A 14,462-nucleotide genomic window follows, 5' to 3' on the forward strand; every position below is an offset into this window, starting at 1 on the left:
CCTTCTCTGGCCATCTTTACTGTTGTTTGCTTTATAACAAATTAGATAATTTACCAACAGAAATCAATGGCGGAAAGATGAATTACTCTCCCCAACAGAGTAGGTAACCTTCAGCCTTAATAAAAGTATTTTATTTCGTGTCATAACAGCCCATTTCCTAACATGTCTGGTTGTAGGTAAGCCGGATACTTTACAGTTTTGCCACTGCTTTCCGCCGTTCTGCCAAGCAGACCCCACTTTCAGCAACTGCTGCACCCCAGACTCCTGAGAGTGACATCTTTACCTTCTCTGTGTCTTTAGAAATAAAAGAAGATGATGGTAAAGGTTATTTTAGGTAGGGCATCTTTTTAATTTTCCTTGGGTTTGTATTAACATGCTGTATTATCTGTGGTTCAGGGGAAACTCTAGGTCAGGTTATATACCTTTCGTACTATGAAATGATTGTAGGTAGAGTTTTTTTTCAACTGTAAGTAATAAAGGAAAAGACATAGGCAAATTTGCAGAGGCAAGATTGGAAGAATTTTAAAACAATAAAGAAATTCTTGGGGCCAGCTTGGTGGCGTAGTTAAGTTCGGACACTCCACCGTGGCGGCCCAGGGTTTGCAGGTTTGGATCCTGGGCATGGACCTACACACCACTCATCAAGCCATGCTGTGGCAGGGGTCCCATATATAAAGTAGAGGAAGACGGGCACGGATGTTAGCCCATGGCCAGTCTTCCTCAGCAGAAAGGAGGATTGGCAACAGATGTTAGCTCAGGGCTAATCTTACTCGCAAAAAAAAAATAAAATTCTTTCATGTGGGAAAACATATCATATTACCATGTTCTTTTAGCCAGTCTCAAAGTAACTGACCTACTCCTCATGTGAAGTATGACAGAAGCCAAATCACCTGAATTTCTATATTTGTTTTGCTGGGGTTTTTTGTGTTTTGTTTTGTTTTTGGTTGGTTGGTTTGTTTTAATAATCTAAAGATCTTAAGGCTATTAAAATTGGGTTTTACCATTAAAGTTTATCTGAACACATTGGAAGGGGAGAAATGAGGTCTGTCTGAAGTCTAACTTTGCATATAGGGTCACAAATAACTGGTTTTGGTTTTTAAGTAAAATGATACTTCTTTGAGTAGTGAAAAAAACCCTGGAATAGAAATAAAAACTTAGATTTCATTTAATTATGCTGCTGTTAACAATGTGACCTTTTCCAAGTTTCTTTACATCTCCTGGCAGTACATTCCTTATTTATAAAATGAAGTGGTTAGACTCTAAAATCCTTTCTAACTTTAAAATATTATGGTCGCAAGATGATTGACTTTTTCTTTTTTTTTTCCTCCATAGCCCAAATCACAAAAGGGTGCTTTTGGGGATCATAATCAGTAGTTGCATATAGAAGTCTCTTTCCTCTATGACTGCCTCATAAAATGGGTAAAATGAAATTACATCAAAACATGAATCATTTTTAATATTTTGGTTTTAAATAAAAAAGCATAATGACTGGGTTGTTTGGAAAACTGATAACTCTTGGTCTCCCTTCAAAGACTTTGGAATTGTCATGCCATCTGGTGGCTGTTTTAGTGTACAATGCCGCTTCAACTTTGATTTGTGCACTCAAGTATGAGGCATTGTGCTCTCTACTTTCTCATTAGCTATATTTCTCTTCTCACAGCAGCACTGTGATGTGATGCTTCCCTGCAGTATGCGTTCCTGCTGTGGGAAGTGGAAATTATAATCTGTAAACTTTGTAATCTACAAAGTTTGTATAAATTTTGTATAACTTTTTTCCTTTTTAAGAAACAAAACAGTTTCTTTAAACTGTATTTTTTCCCTTTAGTGAAGATATTTATGTAGATCCTGTTTGTAAATTCCAATTATGAATAGGAAAGATTTCTAAGATCTCAGAAGAGAAGCGCTAGATAACTTCTGTTCCTTCTGAGGTCAGGCATATTCAAGACAGAGTAATCGCTATCACAAACATCCCTGTTCTGTTCACCTTCATACCAAGGAGATGCTGTACAAAAAATCCCTGGATGGTCAGATTTGCTTTTCATATCTGTTAGGGCTTTGTTCTCTTTTTGTTGCATGGTTTTACTGAATTTGTAGCTTATAGTAGTGAATGATATTGCGTAACCTAATATAGTGATGAAGTCATTGAAAAAAGTATGCCTTTTTTGGTCAGATTTGAACTTGTCAAATGCCAATTCCTTTTATCCAGTGATTCTATAGTATGTCTAGGAATTTATCTACAGAAATAATCATTGAGGTGCCCAAAGAATTATCAACATGAATGTTCCCCTTAACACTGTATATAATAGCAAAATTAAAAAGTGAAAATTAAATGTTGACCAGATTAAAATACGATACATTTTGCAATATATACAAATATCGAATCGTTATGTTGTACACCTGAAGCTAATATAATGTTGTACGTCAATTATACCTCAAAAAAAAAATAGAATAGTATACCCATATGACTTACCACCTCTCCAAGAAATATATCTGTATGTAATTAACCATAGCACAAGATAGATTGTGGTTTTACCATACGGAAATACACACAAAGTGCTATGGCAAGCATTAATGCTCTTCTTTTCATTTATGCAAAAGTATAATTCTTAAATTATTAAAATTAGAAACTTCCCTTTCAATTTAGCTGTTAGGAAGTTGGAGCATTTTCATTTATACCATTAAAAGCACTTCATTTTTGTCTTAATCTACCAAATAACCCCATTGGATAGACTGGGTATTTGATATTGTCTTGTTTTATAGGTAAAGAAACCCAGGGAAGTGAAGCCTGGATTTCAGTTTCTTAATTTATACAGTAGGAATTAATGTAAAATTACTTGGTTGGATCCATTTAATGATATAGTGACAAGACCAGAAATATAATCTAGAGCCCTTGACATCAAGTGAAGTGCTTTTCCAGTTCTTAGATTCTCTGCTCTGTTTCCTGTAAATGTATCTTTTCCTTGTCCTTCAGACTCAGGACACCAGAGACAACTTTATATCCGTTGTTGTTTTGAATACTGCTGAGAGATAGTATATTTATTTGTACTTGAGCCTCCACAGCACATAGAGACTTGTATATCTATTATGAGTTGAAAATTGAGACCTGTCCCTATCCTTATAAGTGAAAATTCTGTCAGCCACAAATATTTAACCGTTTGGTATGCAAAAGTTTTTCTTTGCACATGTTTGACGTTTCTAGACTCCTTTACTAAGATTCTTTGATTTTCTAATCTCGATGTTATAAAATGTTCTTGAATTGGCTACTATATAAGAGCAGATGGGCTTCAAACTAATTTTATTTCTTCAGAGCCACTTTTTAGTTTGAGTAGGTACTCGGAGCTCTCATGTAGCCTTTTATATAGTATCTTCTAATGGTTCTGTTGCCATTATCTTAAAGTTGTACAGTAATAAGACACAATTTAGATTTGCTGCAAATCAGCTGATTGCCATAGGCAGATGTTTGCCTTTGAGAACATAGGAGCTAACGAAAGTGGTGTGTTGGAGACTAGAGGATTGTTCTGGTAAAATGTCATTTTAAGAATATTTTCGACTTTGCTCTTAAGCTGATGTTTAACTTTATCATTACTATTATTTTTATAGTTATTACACAAGTTTACAATAAGGTTATCACTGCTTACAGGAAGTGTTAGGCAACAGCTTACTTTTGGCCATATCTTCCTCATCTCTGTCATTTTTTGAAGGCATCTTGTTTTGAAATTCAGAGATCTATGATTAAGTATCTTTTCATCATTATATATTTAAACAACTGAGGTAATAATTTATTTGTAAAAACAGGTGACTAAACAGAAAGAAAAGAAAACTAACATTTTTTTGAGCACCTGTGTGCTAATGCCATGCTAGGTGCTTTACAAATATCTAATTTAATTTTCACAGCAACAAAAAAGAAAAAACTAAAGCCACATTTTAGGGGGCATAGGAGTGTTTTTTTTTATTATTATTATTGATGTTTTAATAGTTTTTAAAGTGAAATTTTGGGTTGTACGTTTTTGTTTGTCCATCACCATGTATGTCTCCCTTCACCCCTTGTGCCCACCCCCCACCCCCATTGCGCCTGGTAACCACAATACAGTTTTCTCTGTCCATGTGTTGGTTTATATTCCACATATGAGTGAGATCATACAGTGTTTGTCTTTCTCTTTCTGGCTTACTTCACTTAACATAATACCCTCCAGGCCCATCCATGTTGTTGCAAATGGGACGATTTTGTCCTTTTTTATGGCTGAGTAGTATTCCATTGTAGATATATGTACCACATTTTCTTGATCCAGTCGTCAGTCAAGGGACACTTAGGTTGCTTCCACTTCTTGGCTATAGTGAATAACGTTGCAGTGAACATAGGGGTGCGTAAGCCTCTTTGGATTGTTGATTTCAGGTTTGTTGATAGATTCCCAGTAGTGGGATAGCTGGATCATAGGGCATCTCTATTTTTAATTCTTTGAGGAATCTCCATACCGTTTTCCATAGAGGCTACACCAGTTTGCATTCCCACCAGCTGTGTATGAGGGTTCCTGTTTCTCTACGTCCTCTCCAACATTTGTTATTTTTTGTCTTGGTGATTATAGCCATTCTAACGGGCGTGAGATGATATCTTAGTGTTGTTTTGATTTGCATTTCCCTGATGATTAGTGATGTTGAACATCTTTTCATGTGCCTATTGGCCATCTGTGTATCTTCTTCAGAGAAGTGTCTGTTCATTTCCTCTGCCCATTTTTTGATCAGGTTGTTTGTTTTTTTTGTTGTTCAGTTGTGTGAATTCTTTATATATTATGGAGATCAACCTCTTGTCAGATGTATGTTTTGCAAATATTCTCTCCCAGCTGGTGTGTTGTCTGTTCATCTTGATTTTGGTTTTGTTTGTCTTGTAGAAGCTCTTTAATCTGATAAAGCCCCACTTGTTTATTTTTTCTTTAGTTTCCCTAGTCTGGGTAGGCATGTCTTCCGAAAAGATTCCTTTATGGCCAATGTCAAATAGTGTGTTGCCTATATTTTCTTCTATGAGTTTTATAGTTTCAGGTCTCACCTTCAGGTCTTTGATCCATTTTGAGTTAATTTTTGTGAATGGCAATAGCAGATGGTCCACTTTCATTCTTTTGCATGTGGCTGTGGCTGTCCAGTTTTCCCAACACCATTTATTGAAGAGACTTTCCTTTCTCCATTGTATGTTTTTAGCTCCTTTGTTGAAAATTAGCTGTCCGTATATGTGTGGTTTTATTTCTGGGCTTTCAATTCTGTTCCATTGATCCGTGTGTCTGTTTTTGTACCAGTACCATGCTGTTTTGATTACTGTTGCTTTGTAGTATGTTTTAAAGTCAGGGATTGTGATGCCTCCTGCTTTGTTCTTTTTTCTTAGGATGGCTTTAGCTATTCGGGGTCTTTTGTTGTCCCATATGAATTTTAGTATTCTTTTTTCTATTTCCGTGAAGAATGTCATTGGGATTCTGATTGGGATTGCATTGAATCTGTAGATTGCTTTAGGTAATATAGACATTTTAACTATGTTTATTCTTCCAATCCATGTGCATGGGATGTCTTTCCATTTCTTTATGTCATTATCGATTTCTTTCAATAATTTCTTGTAGTTTTCATTGTATAGGTCTTTCACCTCCTTGGTAATATTTATTCCTAGATATTTTATTCTTTTTGATGCAATTGTAAATGGTATTATCTTTTTGAGCTCTCTTTCTGTTAGTTCGTTATCAGCATACAGAAATGCAACTGATTTTTGTAGATTGATTTTGTATCCTGTGACTTTGCTGTAGTTGTTGATTATTTCTAATAGTTTTCCAACAGATTCTTTACGGTTTCCTATATATAAAATCATGTCATCTGCAAATAGTGAGAGTTTCACTTCTTCCTTACTTATTTGGATTCCTTTTATTCCTTTTGCTTGCCTAATTGCTCTGGCCAAAACCTCCAGTACTATGTTGAACAGGAGTGGTGAGAGTGGGCAGCCCTGCTTCGTTCCTGTTCTCAGAGGAATGGCTTTCAGTCTTTCCCCGTTGAGTATGATGTTGGCTGTAGGTTTGTCATAAATAGCCTTTACTATGTTGAGGTACTTTCCTTCTATTCCCATCTTGTTGAGAGTTTTTATCATAAATGGATGTTGTATCTTGTCAAATGCCTTCTCTGCGTCTATTGAGATGACCATGTGGTTTTTATTCTTTGTTTTGTTTATGTGGTGTATCACGTTGATTGATTTGCAGATGTTGAACCATCCCTGCGTCTCTGGTATAAATCCCACTTGATCATGGTGTATGATCTTTTTAATGTATTGCTATATTCGGTTTGCCAATATTTTGTTGAGGATTTTTGCATCTATGTTCATCAGTGCTATTGGCCTGTAATTTTCCTTCTTTTTATTGTCTTTGTCTGGCTTTGGTATCAGGGTGATGTTGGCCTCATAGAATGATTTAGGAAGTGTTCCATCTTCCTCTATTTTTTGAAATATTTTGAGAAGGATGGGTATTAAATCTTCTTTGAATGTTTGGTAAAATTCACCGGAGAAGCCGTCTGGTCCTGGGCTTTTATTTTTGGGGAGGTTTTTGATTACTATTTCAATCTCTTTACTTGTTATTGGTCTATTCAGATTCTCCATTTCTTCTTGATTCAGTTTTGGGAGGTTGTATGAGTCTAAGAATTTATCCATTTCTTCTAGATTGTCCAATTTGTTGGCATATAACTTATCACAGTATTCTCTTATAATCCTCCGTATTTCCGTGGTATCCATTGTAATTTCTGCTCTTTCATTTCTAATTTTATTTACTTGAGCCTTTTCTCTTTGTTTCTTAGTAAGCTGGCTAAGGGTTTGTCGATTTTGTTTATCTTCTCAAAGAACCCACTCTTTGTTTCATTAATCTTTTCTACTATTTTTTTGGTCTCAATTTCATTTATTTCTACTCTGATTTTTATTATTTCTCTCCTTCTGCTGACTTTGGGCTTTGTTCTTCTTTTTCTAGCTCTGTTAGGTGTAATTTGAGGTTGCTTATTTGGGCTTTTTCTTGTTTGTGAAGGTGGGCTTGTATCACTATGAGTTTCCCTCTCAGGACCGCTTTTGCTGCATCCCATGTTGTTTGGTATGGCATATTTTCATTTTTGTTTGTTTCCAGATAGTTTTTGATTTCTCCTTTAATTTCATCAATGATCCATTGGTTGTTCAGTAGCATGTTGTTTAATCTCATTTTTGTCACATTCCCAGTTTTTTTTGCATGGTTGATTTCCAGTTTCATAGCATTATGGTCTGAAAAGATGCTTGTTGTTATGATTTCAGTCTTCTCTAATTTATTGAGGCTTGCTTTGTTTCCCAACATATGGTCTATCCTTGAGAACGTTCCATGCGCGCTTGAGAAGAATGCGTAGTAAGCTGTTTTTGGATGGAGTGCTCTGTATATGTCTACTAGGTCCATCTTGTCCAGTTTTTCTTTTTTTTTTTTTTTTGTGAGGAAGATCAGCCCTGAGCTAACATCCATGCTAATCCTACTCTTTTTGCTGAGGAAGACCGGCTCTGAGCTAACATCTCTTGCCAGTCCTCCTCCTTTTTTTCCCCAAAGCCCCAGTAGATAGTTGTATGTCATAGTTGCACATCCTTCTAGTTGCTGTATGTGGGACGCGGCCTCAGCATGGCCGGAGAAGCTGTGCGTCGGTGCGCGCCTGGGATCCAAACCTGGGCTGCCGGTAGCGGAGCGCGTGCTCTCAACCGCTAAGCCATGGGGCCGGCCCTTCAGTTTTCCATTTAAGTCTACTATTTCTTTATTGACTTTTTGTCTGGATGATCTATCCATTGCTGTAAGTGGGGTATTAAGATCTCCTACTATTATTGTGTTGTTGTTAACGTCTCTTTTTAGGTTTGTTAATAGTTGCTTTATGTACATGGGTGTTCCTATGTTGGGTGCATATATATTTATAAGTGATATGTCTTCTTGGTGGAGTGTCCCTTTTATCATTATATATTTCCCTTCTTTGTCTCTCTTAACCTGTTTTATCTTGAAGTGTACTTTGTCTGATATGAGTATGGCAACACCTGCTTTCTTTTGTTTGCCATTAGCTTGGAGTATTGTCTTCCATCCTTTCACTCTGATCCTGTGCTTGTCTTTAGAGCTGAGATGTGTTTCCTGGAGGCAGCATATTGTTGGGTCTTCCTTTTTAATCCGTCCTGCCACTCTGTATCTTTAGATTGGAGAGTTCACTGTGTTTCCATTTAGGGTAATTATTGATATATGAGGGCTTCATGTTGCTGTTTTGTCACTTATTTTCCGGTTCTTTTGGATTTCCTTTGTTTCTTGTCCCATTTGTTTTGGACTGCCAATTCAGTTTGGTTGTTCTGTCTTATGACTCTTCTAGTTTTCTCTTTGTTTATCATATGTGATTTTGTTTTGATTATTTGTTTAGTGGTTACCTTGAGGTTTGTGTAAAAAATCTTGTGTATGAGATAGTTCATTGTCTGATGGCCTCCTATTTCCTTATACTAAGTCAGTTCAATCACTTTCCTCTTCCCCTTCTAAGTCGTTCTTGTTATACCTTATTCTATCTTGTGTTGTGGGTGTGTGTTTACAGTGATGAGGTTAAATTTATTTTTGGTGAATTCCTTCCTTTGATCTTTGATTTTGGTATTTAAGTGGTTGCTAACCTATTCCGGTAAAGATCTGCTATTTTTCTGAGATTGTCTACCTATTTTTCTCCCTGCTCCAAGCTTTGTATTCCCTTTCTCTTCTTTTTTTCAGGCCTGAGGGCCTTCTTGAGTATTTCTTGTATGGGGGTCTCATGGCTATGAACTCCCTTAGCTTTTGTTTATCTGGGAAAGTTACTATTTCTCCATCATATTTGAAGGATATTTTTGCTGGATAGAGTATTCTTGGCTGCAAGTTTTTGTTTTTCAGTATTTTGACTATATCATTCTAGTCTCTCCTAGCCTGTAAAGTTTCTGTTGAGAAATCCGCTGAGAGCCTGATGGCCGTTGCTTTGTACGTTATTTTTTGTTTTTGTCTAGCTGCCCTTAATATTGTTTCTCTGTCATTGACGTTGGCCAGCCTTACCACTAGATGTCGTGGAGTGGACCTTTGCCTGTTGACGTATTTAGGTGATCTATTGGCTTTGCCTATTGGTATTTTCTGTTCTTTCCCCAGATTTGGGAAGTTCTCAGCTATTGTTTCCTTGAATAGGCTCTCTGGTCCTCTTTCCCTCTCTTCTCCCTCAGGAATACCTTTAATTCTTATGTTACATTTCCTAATCGAGTCAGATATTTCTCAGAGACTTTTTTCATTTCTTTGTAGTCTTAGTTCTCTCGCCTCTTCCATCTGGAGCATATCTGTACTCCTATCTTCTATAATGCTAATTCTTTCCTCCATATTGTCAGCTCTGTTCTTTAAAAATTCCAGATTCTCCTTTATCTCCTCCATTGTGTTCTTCATCTCCATCAGCACTGATTGGTTTTCTTTATGATTTCAATCTCTTTTGTGAAGAAACTCCTAATCTCATTGAATTATTTGTGTTGTCTCGTATTTCGTTGAGTGTTTTTATGATAGCTATTTTGAAATTTCTGTCGTTTAGATTATGGATTTCTGTGTCTTCAAGGTTGGTTTCTGGGTGCTTGTCATTTTCCTTCTGGTCTGGTGATTTCATGTACCTTTGCATTGTGGTTCCTGTATTGGCTTTGTTTTTCCTCATCCTGGAAACATCTGGTTGCAATTTCCACCCGCTGCCACTGTGTAGGGGTAAAGGGCTGTGTAATCTGAGCCCCCTGCGCTCTGCCCTGGCTGTTTGCTGCGATCCGCCGGTTGCTTGGTCTGGTCTGGTCGGTTGAGCTGCAGGGTCCGGCTTGCGGCACGCGGCGGGGCTCTCCGTTTTGCCCGCTGGGTCCCTGGTGTGGGGGGCTTCTCATTCGCCCCTCGTTATCCGCTCTCCTGGGGTGTTCAGATGTTGATGGTACCCTGTAGCAGTTCTGAGTCCTCTGTGTGGGAGTTTCCCACTGGCTGAGAGATCCCAAAGAGCTACCATTTCCCTGCAGAGGGCCGCCCCTCCCCCCTCTCTGGGAGCCATGGTGTCCGGGATCGCTGATCTAATGGAGAGGGAGAGGAGTTCTCCTTACCTCTCCTCACTTCCTCCAGGGGCCCAGCACGTTCCCCTCTCAGATGTCCAGTGTATCTTTCCGATCTTGATTTTCGCCATCTAGGATTCTGTTGTTGGTCCGTGACTGTTCCTTTTGTTGTATCTTATCAGGGGAAGAGTTTACGGGAAACCTCACTCCGCCATGACGCTGACATCACCAGAAGTGTTTTTGTTTGTTTTTGTTTTTTGTGAGGAGGGCTAGCCCTGAGCTAACATCTGATGCCAATCCTCTCCTTGTTTTGTTTTTCTTTTCCCTTGAGGAAGAGTGTCCCTGAGCTAACATCCGTGCCCATCTTCCTCTACTTTATATGGGATGCCGCCACAGCATGGCTTACCAAGTGATGCGTTGGTGCGCACCTGGGATCCGAACCTGCGAACCCTGGGCTGCCGAAGTGGAGCACGCGCACTTAACTGCTTGTGCCGCCGGGCTGGCCCCAGGAGTGGTTTTGTTAGCTTTTATAAATGGTATAGTGGATTACATGTAGTAATAATGATATTTTCACATCAAGAGGCAGATGATTTTTAAATTTCTGTTATGATTTGAAAGCCAGGCACAGAAAAGAATTGTTTTCTGTGCCTGGTTTTCGTATCATAACAGAAATTTTTCTAGTGTATGTCACAAGAAAATACTTTGGAAAATTAATGAAATACATTGTTCTACAGTGCAGTTCCTAAAGATAAGGACAGACAGTGCTTTAAACTACGCCAAGGAATTGATAAGAAGATTGTCATCTATGTGCAACAAACAACTAATAAAGAACTTGCCATTGAAAGGTAAACATTTTTAGTAAGTTTAGCTTAAATTAGATAAAAATTTTAATTTTTATCAATCTATTGGAATAGTCCTGTGCTGTATTCAAAAATGTAATTGTAAAATATTTTGTTCCCTAAGGAATTCTTATGATTATTGAAGCAAGTACTTCATTCACTTTGAATTATCCCCCGTAATTCTTAAGCTAATATGCTGACTTCAACTATGTGATAATAAAAGGCAAACATAGAATTTGCTTATCTCAATTAAAGAAGTAAGGATTATTTTGGCAATTTTAATTTATTGATAATTTTAATGTGTCCTTTTTTCCATCAATAAGAATTTTTTTTAAGTGACCTAACAAACATCTTTTTTGTGTCATCTTTTTTCCAAATTTATGCAGTTCTTTTTTTGCAGGTGTTTTGGTCTTCTCCTTAGCCCTGGAAAAGATGTACGAAATAGTGACATGCATTTGTTAGATTTGGTAAGCATTACTTTTTTTTTTAAGGTTATACACTAATTCCTCGATAAAGTTTGTTTCACTTTAACCTTATCTGAACCTAATGTTAAAGCACGTTTATGAAGGTGTTCTTGTAAGCTATAAAACAATAAACAAAGATAAGGGAATTTCCTTATTTCTGACTTGCTATTTACTAGTCTGATCTTAGACCTACTTATTCTCAGCCTCAGTTTCTTGACTGTGTAATAGTGAATAATTCTTGTTTATCGTGTAGGGTTGATGTGGGAAACAAAGGAGAAAATTTGTGAGAAAATTATTTGCAAACTGTCATGAGCTCTATAAAAGCAGGTGGTATTAGTAGTATTGCTATTATATGAAAACCTTAATTTTCATAATTAAAATATATGTGGTAATTATTCACTTGACAGAAGAATTCATCATAGGTTTAGATAGTAAGTTTTCCTAATATTTCTACAATTTGATATGATTTACAAGCATTTGCTTTACCTATAACTTTTCAGGAACAATTGCACAAATAATTGGCATGTTTTTAATTTTAACTGTAATCATTCACATAACACTCCTACCTTTTTTTTTCTTAAATATATGATCCTCTTTTATTCTTTTATATTTTTATAACTCCTATGTTTTAAAGGCAGCAAAATGGGGTTAGCTGTTGTTCACTTACTTTGGCACTAATGTTTGGTTTTACTCTTTTCTTTAGGAATCTATGGGCAAAAGTTCAGATGGAAAGTCCTATGTTATTACTGGGAGTTGGAATCCAAAATCCCCCCATTTTCAAGTTGTAAATGAAGAAACTCCTAAAGGTGATGTAAATTGCTGACATCATGAGAACAGAAATTTTAGTCCCAAGAAGATACTCACACCTTAGGACCACTTATTTCAGTGTTTGCCTAACCAAAGAATTTGAGTAGTTCTTTGAGTTTATTATTAACTTTGGCCTGTAAACAAAGTATCATTTTTCCCCACTTATTTTTCCCTCCCTCTCTCTCCTTCATTTTTTCCTTCCCTGCTTCCTTTTCTATATAGGTAATTATTTACAGACTTCTAAATTTTATTTATTTTTGTGAAGAGATAGTATATGCACATATGGTTAAAAATTCAAAGGATGTATAAGGAAAAGTAAAAGTCTACCACAGTCCCCAGGGCCTCACCCCAAAGGAGACCACTGTGACCAGTTTCTTTTGTGGCTTTTCAGATATTCTGTGCATAAACAACCTTTTTCAAGATAGTTCATACTCTTCCTAAATGTCATTTAATGGCTGCATGATATTCTACCATAAAAATGTAACATGATTTGCTTGACTAGTGACTCTTAATTGAGAATGCACTTTTTTCTCCTTCATTTTTTCTTGTTATTCATAGCACTATAGATAAATGGATAAAAGATAATAGACAGTTACTATTGTTAACCGAGGTTTTAAAAGACAATTCCCAGTGTTGGTGAGAGTGACATAAAAACGCCATATGCCACTTTTGCAAAATAACCTGACAGTACATTTCATAAGCTTTAAAGTGCATACTGCTGTCACTTATTAATTGCTCTTCAAGGAGTCTACCCAAGAAAAGAATTCTTCAATACAGAAAAAAACTTGTAAAACAGCAATTTATCTGATTATTTTAGATTTTTATTTAATTGATGGATTACTTTAAGATATCTTGAAAGTTTGTAATAAAAGTAATTACTTTTACATTAGTCATATGAGGAAATATAGTTCCTTTTTTTTAATTTGTTTCTCCTCTCCCTCTCTAGATAAAGTGCTGTTCATGACCACAGCTGTTGATTTGGTAATAACAGAAGTACTAGAGCCTGTTCGATTTCTCCTAGAGACAAAAGTCCGAGTTTGCTCACCTAATGAGAGATTATTCTGGCCCTTCAGTAAACGTAGTACTACTGAAAATTTCTTTTTGAAACTAAAACAGGTACTGTACTTTTCTGTAAATATGGTGGAGGGGGGAATAAAAAAGGAGAAACCACTTCTGAAGCTGATTTATCATTAATCTAAGCTATCCATTAGATCTTTCAATAGTCATGTATTTTAAATATATATATATATATTTTTTTTATAATTTTATTTATTTATTTTTCCCCCAAAGCCCCAGTAGATAGGTGTATGTCATAGCTGCACATCCTTCTAGTCACTGTACGTGGGACGCGGCCTCAGCATGGCCGGAGAAGCGGGCGTCAATGCGCGCCCGGGATCCGAACCCGGGCCGCCAGCAGAGCGCACGCACTTAACCACTAAGCCATGGGGCCGGCCCAATTTTAAATATATTAAGAGGAAAAATTGTCTTTTATTTTTACCCATCTATTTATCATTTTTGTTGCTCTGCATTTCTTCCTGAAGAAGCAAGTTTCCATCTGGTCTCACTTGCCTTCAACCTGGAGAACTTTTAGCATTTCTTTTAGTGCAGATCTAATAAAGAATTTTTTATCTTAGACTATCTTACTCTTAGACTTCCTTATTTGAAAATGTCTTTATTTCACTTTCATTCCAGTAGGATATTTTCACTGGATATAGACTACTGTGTTGACAGTTTTTTTCTTTCAGCACTTTAAAGGTATCCTCCCACAGTCTTCTGGCTCCCACAGTTTTTGTTGAGAAGTCAGCTTGTGTTTATATTTGTTCCTATGTATGTAATAAGTCATTTTTCTCTGGCTGCTTTTCAGATTATTTTTTATATTTGGTTTTCAGACATTTAACTATGATGTGCCTAGGTGTGGTTTTCTTTCTGTTTGTCTTGCTTGGGATTTGCTGGGCTTCTTGGATTTTTAAATTTATGTTTTGTTTTTTCTTTACCAATTTTGAGGACAGTCAGGCCCATTATTTCTTTCAACTTTTTTTCCTGCCTCATGTCTCTTTTCTCTCTATATGGGATTCTACTTAAACATTTTTTAGATTTTTTAATATTATCCTGCAGAGCTCTGAGGCTCTATTTAGTTTTTCAAATCTTCTTTTCTGTTTTTCCTTCAATTAGGATACTTTCTATTGACCTGTCTTGAAGTTCACTTGACTCTTTCTTTTGTCACCTCCAATCTGCTGTTAAGCCCATTCAATGAATTTTGTAAAAATTTCAGATCTTATATTTTTTATTTCTGGAGTGTCC

General features: G+C 36.5%; 1 protein-coding gene across 5 annotated transcripts in view; it reads left to right on the forward strand.

The window, feature by feature from the left end:
• Positions 1 to 14,462, forward strand: part of RABGAP1 (RAB GTPase activating protein 1) — a 159,525-nt gene that overhangs the window by 48,839 nt on the left and 96,224 nt on the right. For all 5 annotated transcript variants that reach the window (XM_058523986.1, XM_058523985.1, XM_058523983.1 and 2 more), the window contains 5 exons: positions 177 to 334; positions 10,786 to 10,896; positions 11,291 to 11,357; positions 12,058 to 12,160; positions 13,108 to 13,277. In XM_058523986.1, the coding sequence (XP_058379969.1) occupies positions 177 to 334; positions 10,786 to 10,896; positions 11,291 to 11,357; positions 12,058 to 12,160; positions 13,108 to 13,277 (609 nt within the window). The remainder of the gene's footprint in view (positions 1 to 176; positions 335 to 10,785; positions 10,897 to 11,290; positions 11,358 to 12,057; positions 12,161 to 13,107; positions 13,278 to 14,462) is intronic.

The sequence above is a fragment of the Diceros bicornis genome, chromosome 28 (genome assembly GCF_020826845.1).
Source record: "Diceros bicornis minor isolate mBicDic1 chromosome 28, mDicBic1.mat.cur, whole genome shotgun sequence".
Classification (NCBI taxonomy): domain Eukaryota; kingdom Metazoa; phylum Chordata; class Mammalia; order Perissodactyla; family Rhinocerotidae; genus Diceros; species Diceros bicornis.